Genomic DNA, 13403 nt, shown 5'->3' with positions numbered 1-13403 from the left:
ATGTGCCCTGAAAGTGCTGGTCTTGGATTACCGACCCCCAGCCGTGTTTGCTGGCATCTGTGGTAATCACTACATAAGGAGAAGTTCTCCAGGGGACTCCCTTGTCTATGTTGTTTGTGCAGAGCCACCACAGGAGGGATGATTTCACAGTCTCGGAAATTTGGATTTTTTAATTCAGGGAGTTTTGTTTCCGATCCCACCGGGACAAGATCAGATTCTGTAAGGGTCTGGAGTGAAATTGGCTCCATGGAATAGATTGGATGCAAGACGTCATCATTCCCAACATCCGCATACATTCCCTTATGGAACAGGCGTCTTTCCCCCAAAATTTTCTTACTTCTGCCAGTAGGAGTATTGGTTTCTCTCTTGGGAGGAAGGAATGTTGAAGGGAGGAGTCCAGCAGTACTCCTAAGAAGACCTTCTGTTTTTGGGGAGGAAGACTCGACTTCTGAAAGTTGATTATCCATCCCAATTCTTGTAGGAGGGAAAGAACCTGTGACCGATGACTGACTAAGATAGCCAGAGTATCTGCTGTCAACAAGAAGTCGTCTAGATATGGGATAATTACTATACCTTGACTTCTTATGAATGCCATGATCTCTGCCATAATTTTTGTAAAAATTCTGGGGGCGGAGGAAAGGCCGAAGGGGAGGCAGACAAACTGGAAGTGGAGAATGGAAGGACCGTCCCGAATTGCGAATCTGAGGAATCTCTGGTACGCGGGGTGGATAGGAACGTGATAATACGCATCCTTTAAATCGATCGTACACATTGATGCCTCTTCCCTTATTAGAGGAATAGTCGATCTGATAGACTCCATCTTGAATTTCCGATAATTCACCCATTTGTTTAGGAACTTCAGGTTGATTATTGTCCTGTAGGAACCGTTTGGTTTTTTGACCAAGAAGATTTTCGAATAGTGGCCCTTGCATATCTCGTTGTGGGGAACTGGGGAAATGGCTCTCAATCTGAGTCGTTTCTGGACGTCCTGGATAAGTATCTGATGAAGATCTTTTGCTTGGTACTGGGTTATTAGGAATTTCTCTGGAGGAATGGAGGAAAATTCTATTTTGTATCCTTCTTCTATTATCTTTAGAACCCAGGGGTTCTGGGTTATTCTCGACCATTCGGGATAAAATTGTAGGAGTCTTCCCCCCACACTCTTGGCGTCATTGCTTTGAGGGCTGGAATTAATTATTTGGGTTAAGGAGATATCCTCGACCCCTTTTCCCTTTGGGGTAACTCCAGCGACCGGACTTCCCTTTCCCGCTGTAGTTCTGTGAAGTAGGATCCCTCTGTTGGCGAAATCTTCCAAATTGAGGGGGTTTTTTTGGTTTCTCTTCAGGAAACCCCTTTTTTCTATCTGTTGCACTCTCCAGTATGTTATCAAGGAGAGGACCGAACATCAGAGACCCTGTAAATGGGATAGAACACAACTTGTTTTTGGACTTAGTATCTCCTGACCACATTTTGAGCCATAATGCTCTTCTAGCCGAATTTGAGAGAGCCCCATTCCTGGCAGCAAATCTAATAGATTCCGCTGAAGCGTCTACTAAGAATCCGGTTGCCATTTTTAGTAACGGTAGAGATTCTAGTAGCTCTTGTCGTGATGTCTTCATCATCAGATGGGTCTCTAGCTGGTTTAGCCATATGAACATTGCTCTTGCTACTGATGTGGCCGCGATATTAGTTGAGATCAAGGCAGAGGAAGATTCCCACGCTCTTTTCAGTAGTCCGTCTGCCTTTCGGTCCATGGCGTCCCTCAACTGAGAGGAATCTTCAAAAGGGATTGCGGTTTTTTTAGCAACCCTGGCGACTGGGACATCTACTTTTGGGATTTCATCCCAAGGCTTAGAGTCCTCTGGATCAAAGAGAAGTCTGTTCTTAAAATCTCTTGAAATGAAGAGCCTTTTTTCTGAATCTTCCCATTCAGTTGTCACCATTCTTTTAAGATTTTCGTTTACCGGAAAAACCCTTGTTTTCTTTTCCGTTAGACCTCCAAACATCTCATCCTGGATGGTATGTGGTTGGTCCACTTCGGGAATATCCATAGTTTCCCGTATTGCTTGAATTAAGGTATCTGACATCTCGGAAGAGAAGAAATTTTTTTTCTCTTGAGTGGAAGAAGTTGAAGGTAAGAGTTCGTCTCTTTCTTCTAACTCATCTTCCGATAGGTAATAGCACTCCTGTTCATTGTCCGACCCCTGAGAAGGAGGCCAATATTTTTGATCCACTTCAATCCGTGGTCTTTTTGCCCGGGAGTGTGAGGGAGTTTCTTGCGGAGGGGCGAGGGAGGCTACTGACTGACCCACTTCCTCACGAATCATAGTCCTAAGTTCGGACATGACCGTTGGTTGTTCCTCCTTTAGTATTTTGGCAATACAATCCTGACAATTGTTTTTTATGGGACTCTGGCAATTTTTTTGCACAAGTCGCACATTTTTTAACCTTCTTTTTATCAGTTTGTCTCTGAGAGAAATCTTTTTCCTAGAGAAAACAGAAGGTAGGTAAAGTATGGCGTACATACATAAGGGGTCATACCCTTCCCCAAGGGTGAGACTCACGTGACCCTGGGACATATCTGGAGTTCCATCAGGACGAGGAAGTTCCATATCGCGACAGGTAACAGGCAATGCAATATGCAATCCACAAAAAATAAATCCAAGTTAGAGTTATCAGCTCTAACTACATACCTGTGCGTGTCCCTTTAAATGCGGGCATTTTGAATTTCCCGCCTTCCAAGATGGCCGCGGACCGGAAGTAGCCCAACGTCATATCCGGTCGGCTATTCGTCCAGCGTGTACCTGGAGTGCAGCCGCCATAGCCGGCGCTAAGGCTTGCTATGCGGTGCAGCGAGGATCCCTGCCGGTGCGTCCATGCCTATGGAGCTGCCGGTCCCCGCCTGGTCCGCGGTCCGGCCGAAGCCTGCTTGGGAAACCCCAGCCCCCACACACTACCAGAACCCTGCCTAGGATTCCTCCGGTAGGTGTCTTAGGGAGGGAGCTAAGGGACCCGTCGTATGAGGGGTGTTAGCCTGGGCTTTAGGGGGAAGAGAAGGGGGGAGTGCACGGACCCCCCGATCTTGCCCCCTGCCCGAGTTTCTTTCCTGCACTAATACAGGAGCGACGCTCTCTGCTCCTGACCCTTGTGGGGACAGGAAGAACACTGGCAAGTGGGTGGTGGGAAGGGCCTTTTAACCTCTCTGTCTTCCTGTCCCTACAGAGGTCAAGAGGGCAACCTCCTGTAGTGCTGTCATGAGGGATGTACTGGAAAATACGGCTCCAATACGTCGGCAAACTTCTGCCCATTCATTTGAATGGGTTTGCCGACGTACTGTGCCGACGACCTGTCATTTACGCATCGCTGTCAAACGACGACGCGTATTAAAGACGGCTCGTCAAAAGAAGTGCAGGACACTTCGTGAGACGCAATTTGAGCCGTTTTTCATTGATTCCAATGAAGAACAGCTCCAAATTACGGCCGTAATTGACGCCTCGCAAAACGCGAGCACATGCAATTACGGAGCTGATTTCTCCTGAAAATAGCAGTTATCGTGTGCACATACCCTTATACTTACACATTAACGATACTGATGTGTTTAGACAGTGAATAGACATTCCACGGAATGTCTATTCACAATCTCTGCACTTCGTTACTCTGTCTGTGGTAGTTACAGCAGAGGACGCGTGATCTCGCGAGATTACGCGGTAAATGACAGGTTACAACGAGATCACGCTTCCTCGGCTGTAACTACCATAGAAACAGTAACGAAGTGCAGAGATTGTGAATAGACATCCCGAGGAATGTCTATTCACTGCCTAAACACTTCAGTATTGTAAGGCCTCGTTTACACGAGAGTGATATACGTCCGTGCGACGCGCGTGCTTTTCACGCGCGTCGTACAGACTTATGTAAGTCTATGGGGGCATGCAGACAGTCCGTGTGTTTTGCTCAGCGTGAGTCCGCTGAAAAAAACTCACGACATGTCCTATATTTGTGCGCTTTTCGCACATCACGCACCCATTGAAGTCAATGGGTGCGTGAAAATCATGCAGGTCACACGGAAGCACTTCCGTGCGAACAGCGTGATTCGTGCAACAGCTGTCAAACTCTGAATGCAAACAGAAAAGCAACACGTGCTTTTCTGTTTACAAACATCCAAACGGAGTGTCATAATGATGGCGGCTGCGCGAAAATCTCGCAGCCGTTAATCATACGCTGGTGACACACGGAGCTGTGAAGTGCCTTTTGCGCACGCAAAACGCCGCGTTTTTTGCGTGCGCAAAACGCACACGCTCGTGTAAACCAGGCCTTAATGTGTAGGTATAAGACAGAACATAAGGATCTAACAGGATCCCTATGCGCTGTGTAAATCAATGGAGTGGAGTGCATGATGCTGATTGGTCAGCGTCATACACTCCACTGTACAACGCTGAGCTATGCTATTTACGTAACTCCCATAGAAACGAATGGCAGTTATGGAAACAGCATAGCACACGAGCTGTGCTGTTTTCTACTTACATGGTCGGAAATTACAAAAACCAGTGTGAACAGAGAAAGATAGAATGGGGTTTAGGGGGCCATAATGTCCCTGATGGGAAAACCCCTTGAACTCCTTACAATCTGAGGGCCATAACTTTTTTTCTTTTTTCCTTTGACGCAGCTGTCATGAGGGCTTGTTTTTTGTGGGATGAGTTGTATTTTTGGCACATCAAGGGCACTATTTTGGGGAACATATAACTAATTGATAAAAGGGTTTTTCCAAAGAGAGAAAATTGATGGCCATCAATATTTGAACTGTGGGTGGTCCGACTCTCGGCGCCACCTCCGATCAGCTGGGCGAGCACTGCTGCTTCTTCATCGCTCAATACGGTCAAATGCCGACATAGCGGTGTTTCAGTTTTACAGCCTTCTCCCAGGCAAGTAAGGATAGGCCATAAATTTTCTCCCTCTGGAAAACCCCTTTAACATTTAGGCTTGGTTCACACTGTGCGTTTTTGTTGCATCTTTTTGTTTTAGTAGATAAACTTCTATATCTCAGAATCGGAGTTCATCAACCAAAACATATGAATGCTAAAAAAACACAACAAAAACGCAGTGTAAACCCGGACTTATTGAAAAATATTGTGGGGCTGGGAGGACAGTGGAAAAAATAGTTTTTATGTCGCTACATTCCAAAAGCCGTCATTTTTTTAATTTTTTTGTCGATTCCGTAAAGTGCAGGACAGTGTATGTGAACGGGGTTTTATAAAACCCCATTTAAGTACTGAGAAAAATCCACGCAAATTGAAGGGCATGCTCTATTCTGCCACGGATTTGTTACCAAATTTGCCACAAATTTCACCATTGGCACTCATTGTAAGTGGAAAAATTCATACTAAAATCTGCAGCAAAATGTTGTCTAGTTCCACGGCAGAAATGTCCACTACATGTGAACATGGCCTATGATTTCTTTGATAAGCAATGTACCAATAAAGAGGCAAGCCAAGTATAACCAGGCAGATTCAACTTTCCAGGAGGATTAAAGCTCCATAGAAATTGTAACGGCTGATAATTCCGGTCATCACTTTAGGTAAAGGAAAAGAACTAAGAAACAGTAGGACACCATTATAAGGTATTAGAAGGATGAGCGGTCTGTTCACATAACATTTGTGGTGTACATCCGACATATGCAGATGCATGGCATACAGCTGGATGTCGCCCATTGACTACCATGGTAAAATAACGTATACGGTGCAGTATGCATTTTTTTTTTTTGAGGCATCACCTTATATTCAAAAGGGTAGTGGACTATGCTATTCAATACAGTGGAAAAGGTATGCCAACACATACCACCGGAACGTATGCCAGGATACGTCAGGCCCTTTACATTCTTGGTGTATACGTCAGACGTACAATAGATTTACTGATGATTTATAGTTACATGTTACCGTTTGTTATGGACCAGATTCCTTAGAAACATTTGTTGTAGGGGTATAATCACACATAATAAAGATGGTGGTCTACCAGCTCTCTACCACACCTTTAGGCCTTATTCAGTCGAACGTGTATTACGTCCGTGCTACGCTGGTGGAAATCACGCACGTCGCACGGACTTATGTAAGTCAATGGGGCCGTTCTGACAGGTCGCGATTTTCACGCAGCGTATGTCCGCTGCACAAAACTCACGACATGTCCTATACTTGCCTGTGTTTCATGCAGCACGCACCCATTGAAGCCTATGGGTGCGTGCAAATCGCGCTCGGCACACGGAAGCACTTCCGGGTGCCGCGCGTGATTCGCGCTACAGTTGTAAAAAAAATGAACACAGAAAAGCACCTCCTGCTTTTATGTAAACATAAAACCAGAGTGTCATAATGATGCCGGCTGCGCGAAAATCACGCAGCCACGCACCATGTGCTGATGCCACACTGAACTTTTGCGCGTGCAAAACGCAGCATTTTTTGCGTGCGCAAAACAGACACGTTCGTGTGAATAAGGCCTTAGTGCCAGTTCACGGCAGGACACAGGTATTATGCCTTATTCACACTACAGGGTCCCGCCCGAGCCCGAGTGTCGGCCGATAAAATCGCCCGTTTTCCCCGGCCGGTTTGCATTCGTTTTGCATCCGTTCCGGGCCGGGCATATCTGGACTGTGACATCAGGGGCAACTCCTGAAGGGGAATCCCCATGTGGCCGGTGATTCCACTTCAGGAAAAGCCCCTGTCTCTGTGTCCATTTATGGACAGTGAACGTTACTGGCTTCGCCTGGTGTGGAATCCCCGGTCACAGAGTGTTCGGGGATTCTGCTTCAGGAGTTTCCCCTGATGTCACTGCCCAGATATGGACAGAGACATCAAGCGCTCTGTCCAGGAGCGGAATCCCCGAACACACGGGGATTCCGCTCCTTCAGGGAGCTAAAGTGGGGCTAGCACATAGCAGAGCAGGGAGATACCTCCCTGCTCTGCTATAGTGGCGTCGCTACAGCAGTAGCAGCTGCTAGTGGCGCCATCGGCCATGGAAGGTGTCGCCGGGCCAGGGCGCTTTTAAAACAAGCAGGGGAAGGGAGCCAGCGCAGCGCTCCCTCCACCTGCTGTACACCCCGGCCCTGCCACACAATGTACAGCGTACAGCCATTCGTCCGAATGGCATCAACTCCTCCTCCTCACATGCACTCTGCACTGTGAGGAGGAGGAGGAGAGAGAGCGCGAGCGACGGAATACATGGCCATCACTCGGGACACATTCCGGTGATGGCCGTGTATTACCCGGCCCCATAGACTTCTATGGGAGCCGGGCGGCCGAGTAAATGGCCGAAAATAGGACATGTCCCATTTTTTGACGGCCAGGTTTCCCGGGCCGTCAAAAAAATCGGTTGTGTGAATAGCCCCATTAGGGGTCTATTGTTCCTACTGCAGCCGGGTGACGGCCGTTTTATGAATGGCCGTCACCCGGCCGGGAAACCCTGTCGTGTGAATAAGGGCTTAGGCCGAGTTCACACTCCGTTTTTTGCAGGAGGAAAACTCTGCCCCAAAATTCCGTTTGGAATTTTGATGCAGATTTTGGTCTACCTGCACGCCGTTTGCCGTGACTTTCACAGCGTTTTTCGCTCACGCCCATTGAGTGCCACGGGCAAAAACGCAGCGAAATACGCTTTCTCTGCCTCCCATTGATGTCAATGAGAGGTCAGAGGCGTAAACGCCCGAAGATAGGGCATGACGCATCTTTTTACCGCGAGCGGTTTTTACGGCTCGCAGTAAAGAAATTCAAAGTCAATGGGAGGCATTTTCAACCGTTTTTTGGCGCGGTTTCCACGTAAAAAAAACGTGTAAAAAAACTGTGTGAACCGGGCCTTAGCCCTAATGCACACGACAGGGTTTCCAGGCCGCGTGACGGCCGTTCAAAAAACGGCCATCACACGGCTGCAGTAGGAACAATAGACCCCTAATGGGGCTATTCACACGACCGTCAAAAAATGGGACATGCCCTATTTTCGGCCGTTCTCCCGGCTCCCATAGAAGTCTATGGGGCCGGGTAATACACGGCCATCACTTGAATGTGCTCCAAGTGACGCCCATGTCTTTCGTCGCTCGCTCTCTCTTCTTCTCCTCCTCACAGTGCGAAGTGCATGTGAGGAGGAGGAGGACGGTATTTTTTTTTCTCCCTGTAGGAGCAGAATCCCCAATCCCCGGCCACAGCTTCGGCAACGCTGTGGCCGGGGATTCGGGATTCTGCTGCAGCAGAAGTCCCTGACGTCACTGTGTCCATATATGGACACAGTGACGTCAGGACTTCTGAAGCGGAATCCCCACCGCTGTGGCAGGGGATTCCGAACCAGGAGAAGTCCCTCACTTCACTGTCTATATATGGACAGTGAAGTGAGGGATTTCTCCTGGAGCCGTCCCCTACAGGAAAGTAGGGGGGGGTGCCATCTATGGGGGTGACTATGTACAAGGGGGCTGTGTGGCATTGATTACAGGGGGCTGTGTGGCATTACCTACAGGGGGGGCTGTGTGGCACTACCTACGAGAGGGTCTGTGTGGCACTACCTACGAGGGGGTCTGTGTGGCAATACCTACGAGGGGGTCTGTGTGGCACTACCTACAGAGGGCAGTGTGTGGCACTACCTACAGAGGGCAGTGTGTGGCACTACCTACAGAGGGCAGTGTGTGGCACTACCTACAGAGGGCAGTGTGTGGCACTACCTACAGAGGGCAGTGTGTGGCACTACCTACAGAGGGCAGTGTGTGGCACTACCTACAGAGGGCAGTGTGTGGCACTACCTACAGAGGGCAGTGTGTGGCACTACCTACAGAGGGCAGTGTGTGGCACTACCTACAGAGGGCAGTGTGTGGCACTACCTACAGAGGGCAGTGTGTGGCACTACCTACAGAGGGCAGTGTGTGGCAAAAAAATGTACAAATTTTCACACAGACTGTTTTGGAGCGGATTTTGATGTAGAAACTGCATCTGAATCAGTACAAAAAAACGTCCTAAAATCGCCCTTATTGATTTCAATGGGAGGCAGAGGAGTTTTCTTCCCAGGCGGCTTTTGGCCGCTCATGGAAAAGAAAAGAGGCATGTCATTTTTTGCCACGGTTTCCGCCTCTGACCTCCCATTGAAATTAATGGTAGAAGCGGCGCTCGTTTCTGAGAGTTTTTCGCTGCGTTATTTGCCTGCAGTCTTTGTATTAGCTGCCATGGCCACGGGCGAAGAATGCTGAAAAATATGTGCAGACAGTTCAAAATCTGCCTCAAAATTCCTGAAGGAATTCTGAGGGAGATTTTTCCTGCCTGCACAAAACCCTGTGTGAACAGGGCCTTATATAGGTGATGATCTTTACACTGCAGAATCAAATGTACTTCAAGAATATGTTACATGAAAAAGAAAAATTGCTTTATTCTCAGACAATAAATGGACTTGGATGTTATGCAGGGGACATTACAGTAACCACATGCGCAGCCTCCAGTACATGGCAAGAGGTCACTGAGGAGTCCGGTGCCCACATTGTCACAGCATGAAGAGGATGTTTACACCCAGGAAGGGTTCCTTATCCTATACATTCATTCTTGTCTTTATCACGAAGCAATGCCACAGACTTAGAACATGTGGCATAATATCAGATGAGAGATTTTCCGGTATTGGCACACTCTTTAAAACAAGATTGCGGTAAAAATCCTTCCGATTCATCATTTGCATTGCCCTGAATAGGAGATTGTGCCCATCATGAATCTGTAATATGTGCCCCCAGACAGTCATCTTATTTGGATGGTAAATGCGCTAACACAGCCGCTATATAGTACAAGTTCTTCGTACGTCCTAGATTAACCCTTCATGGGCACCTTTTAGATGTCAGACGTGCGCGGGTTTGCCTGAGGGTTGTAGTCCTTTATCGCTCACTAAGTCTCTTATTGATACCTTATAGATGCCCCAGTTTAGAGTAAATCATCATTTGTTAGGGGAGGGGGAGGTGGCACATAGCAGGCATTCTTAGTACTTGTAGGTTAACTCTTTATGGGCAACTCTCGTCCCTGAGTGAAGCGCACATACTGTAATGGGGTTACTTATACAGCACACGCTCTCCGCTCCCACTAAATAAACCTCTTATGTCTTATAGCTGTCCCTGTTTACGTGGGTAGCATATTGGGTGCTCTTGAAGCCCTTATATATGGCACTTAATGGGCATCCTGACTGACTACAGGTCACAAGCCATTATATATCAGCATACATAATATGTAACATAACACAGGACAAATCCATCAGGAAGATCAGGAACGGTGGGTTATAAACAGCCAGCATCACTCTGTGGACATCATACTACATGGCACAGGTGTATGATGGTGCCCGCGCACACAGCAGGGCAGCCACTCATGTCACTGCACGTCATGAGTGACGACCCTGGCACAGCAGCCCAATCCCGTCTGAAACCTGGTGTTATTTCTAATACCAACATGGCAGCTGCCATGGAAAATCTGAGCAGCAGTGGCAGAGTCCATGGCACAGCTCTATCCACACACTGGCACCACCAGCAGTATTATATAGTGTGTGACCAGGGTGTCATAATGTATAGGCGACCGGCAGCGCCCCCTGCCGTGACCTATAGACAGTGCTATAAACAGCCAGGACATTCAGTGTGTACAGCCCGGGTATGTGCGGTGGTAGCCGGGCACATACATGTATAAAGCCGGGCTCTGCTGTCCAGTGTGTGTGCGTGTGTATAGATATCTATATATATATATATATATATATATATATATATATAAATATAGTGCGTGTGTATATATACAGTAGTACCGGGAAGTCACTTACCGCTCTCCAGCCTGACAAGCTGAGGCAGCCGGTAAGAGCTCACCAGCAAGTCCAAGGGGAACGAGGCCGAGCTCCACTTTACATCCTTCAGCGAGGGGGCTGCCGGCTCCATCTTCTTCCCCCGGCCCCGTACAGGGGGAGACAGTAAAGCAGGGGGCTCCAGGGAGGGGGCTGCCCTGGACTCTGCAGTGCCGGGATGTAGTGCACTGTCCTCAGCTGCTCGGGTTCATGCTGCTGCTTGGAGTTGCGGAGTCTCCTCTGCTGCTCTGCCGGCCACTTTGGGTCTAGTTGTCGCTCCCCTCCTGCCGGGACTAGAACACACCATGCCCGCGCTGACAAATCAACAGGGTGTGCGGCTCCAGGAGACGCCTCCTCCCCTGCCCAAATCCCACTGCGAGGGGAACACTTCCTGACATCCACAGGCGTCTGCTGTGGAACTGGAGCTGAGAGACAGTGGCAGCCCGGCCGTGCCCCCTAGTGGCAGCACGTACAACTGCAGCACCATTCATGTTCACAGCTCAATGGGTGCGCTGGGAGTTGTTGTCAGATGTACGTTCTGCATTCACAAATGTCTGTAACGTGGAGATTATACAGGCGCGTGTTCCTATAGAATATTTACTGGCGATCATCGGGTCTAATAGAATTGATTCCGTTCTTACTGCGCTCCCTGGCTCATGAATGCCAGAATTAAAATGAAAACTATCACTTATTTGTATCTATAAACTGCGTTTGCTTTGCTACTTATTAAATCATGACCAGCGCAGGTCGGTTCTGGCGCTTGACTTTGTTTACACTTTAAGGGTATGTTCACACGGCCTATTTACGGACGTAATTCGGGCGTTTTTGCCCCGAATTACGTCTGAAAATAGCGCCTCAATAGCGCTGACAAACATCTGCCCATTGAAAGCAATGGGCAGACGTTTGTCTGTTCACACGAGGCGTATATTTACGCGCCGCTGTCAAATGACGGCGCGTAAATAGACGCCCGCGTAGAAGAAGTGACCTGTCACTTCTTTGGCCGTAATTGGAGCCGCTATTCATTGACTCCAATGAATAGCAGCGCTAATTACGGCTGTAATTGATGCGGCGTTCAAGCGCCTGCACATGCCGGTACGGCTGAAATTACGGGGATGTTTTCAGGCTGAAACATCCCCGTAATTTCAGCCGTTACGGACCCCCGCCGTGTGAACATACCCTAACGCTGCATAAAAATTCCAATGTCAATTCCTGCTGCAGAAAGTGGACTGAATCGCTGCGTTTTTCTGAGGAAATGTCATCATCTCCCCGCATTGAGAAAAACGCAGCAAAATCCACACCATTTTCTGCAGTAAAAAAACACAGGGAATGGTGTTTTTTTTCGGCAGCGGAAGGTCTGCTACTTTCAAGGGAATTGCAGAAAATTCCGTTACTCGTGAACAAGCCCTTATACTATTCTGTCCAGTGAAAATGTGTCGTATCCGTTCTAAGGCCCCATGCACACAAACGTATTTTTTTCCTTCCGTAAATACGGGTCCTTTGTCACACATATTCGACCCGTATTCCACCCGTACTTACGGACCCGTTTTCTCTGCACTAATCGGCAGCCCCTTCTCTATCAGTGCTGGATAGAGAGAAGGGGCAGCTCTTTCGGGCAGAGTTTCCTCAGCGAGTGACAGTAAAAGAAGTTCATATGTACCCCGGCCGTGGTCTTGGTGACGCGTCCCTCTTTTGACATCCAGTCCAACCTCCCTGGATGACGCGACAGTCCATGTGACCGCTGCAGCCTGTTATTGGCTGCAGCAATCACATGGGATGAACCATCATCCCGGGAGGCTGGACTGGAGGAAGAAGCAGGGAGTTCTGGGTAAGTTAACTTTTAATACTATTAACTCCAGCGGTAGTTACTGTCCCGGGTGCTGAAAGAGTTACGGCCGATCCGTTACCCTATCCCCTGACGTCGCCTAGCAACGCTCCCGTAATTACAGGAGCCCCATAGACTTCTATGTGCCTACCTGTGCCGTAATTACGGCCTGAAATAGGACATGTTCTATATTTTTCAACGGCCCGGGCACCTTCCCGTAAGCAAACGGGAAGGTACCCGTGACCAATAGAAGTCTATGGGCCCGTAATTACGGGTCGTGTGCATGGGGCCTAACACAGATCACAACTGATCTGTGATACCGATCATGTAAAACAAATGCCTCAGGAAAGTAGCCATTTTTTGTTCCCTTTTTTTTTTACCAACACAGTAGATGCAGCATTTTTTTTTTTATACCTTTCCTTCCTTCTTCCTTTTAGATCTACTTCTGGCTTTGGAGTGGGGGGGGGGGGGGGGCAAAAGCTGCATCAGACTGTGTGTGAGATCCTGGCCTGTGATCTCAGGTTGCGCTGTCAGTGCTTCTAGGGGAAACGCTGTCTGAGATACGGCACTTGACAAGGAATTATACCGCTTGGAATGCTGTGATCAATACCGTACTGAGGACCGTATTACAGACCAAAATGCACACCATCGTGAGACCTTCGTTTTAATACGTGTAAGTAAAGAAGTAAAGGGATATGGCTAGAACAGTAAACTTTTTTTGTAAATCAGGCTGGACTCTAAAAAAAATCGTCTAAACCTTTTTCCTGTAAACGGC

At 48.2% G+C, this 13403-nt stretch overlaps 1 protein-coding gene across 1 annotated transcript in view; it reads right to left on the bottom strand.

The window, feature by feature from the left end:
- The window catches only part of GAREM1 (GRB2 associated regulator of MAPK1 subtype 1), a 124158-nt gene extending 112941 nt beyond the window's left edge, over positions 1-11217 (bottom strand). Inside the window, exon 1 of the mRNA XM_075826305.1 lies at positions 10789-11217. Coding sequence (XP_075682420.1) covers positions 10789-10900 — 112 coding nt within the window. The 5' untranslated portion in view covers positions 10901-11217. The remainder of the gene's footprint in view (positions 1-10788) is intronic.
- Between the last annotated feature and the right edge of the window lie 2186 nt (positions 11218-13403).

The sequence above is a fragment of the Rhinoderma darwinii genome, chromosome 5 (assembly GCF_050947455.1).
Source record: "Rhinoderma darwinii isolate aRhiDar2 chromosome 5, aRhiDar2.hap1, whole genome shotgun sequence".
Classification (NCBI taxonomy): domain Eukaryota; kingdom Metazoa; phylum Chordata; class Amphibia; order Anura; family Rhinodermatidae; genus Rhinoderma; species Rhinoderma darwinii.
Note: the sequence above shows the minus strand (reverse complement) of the source record. Positions and strands in the feature narration are given on the sequence as shown.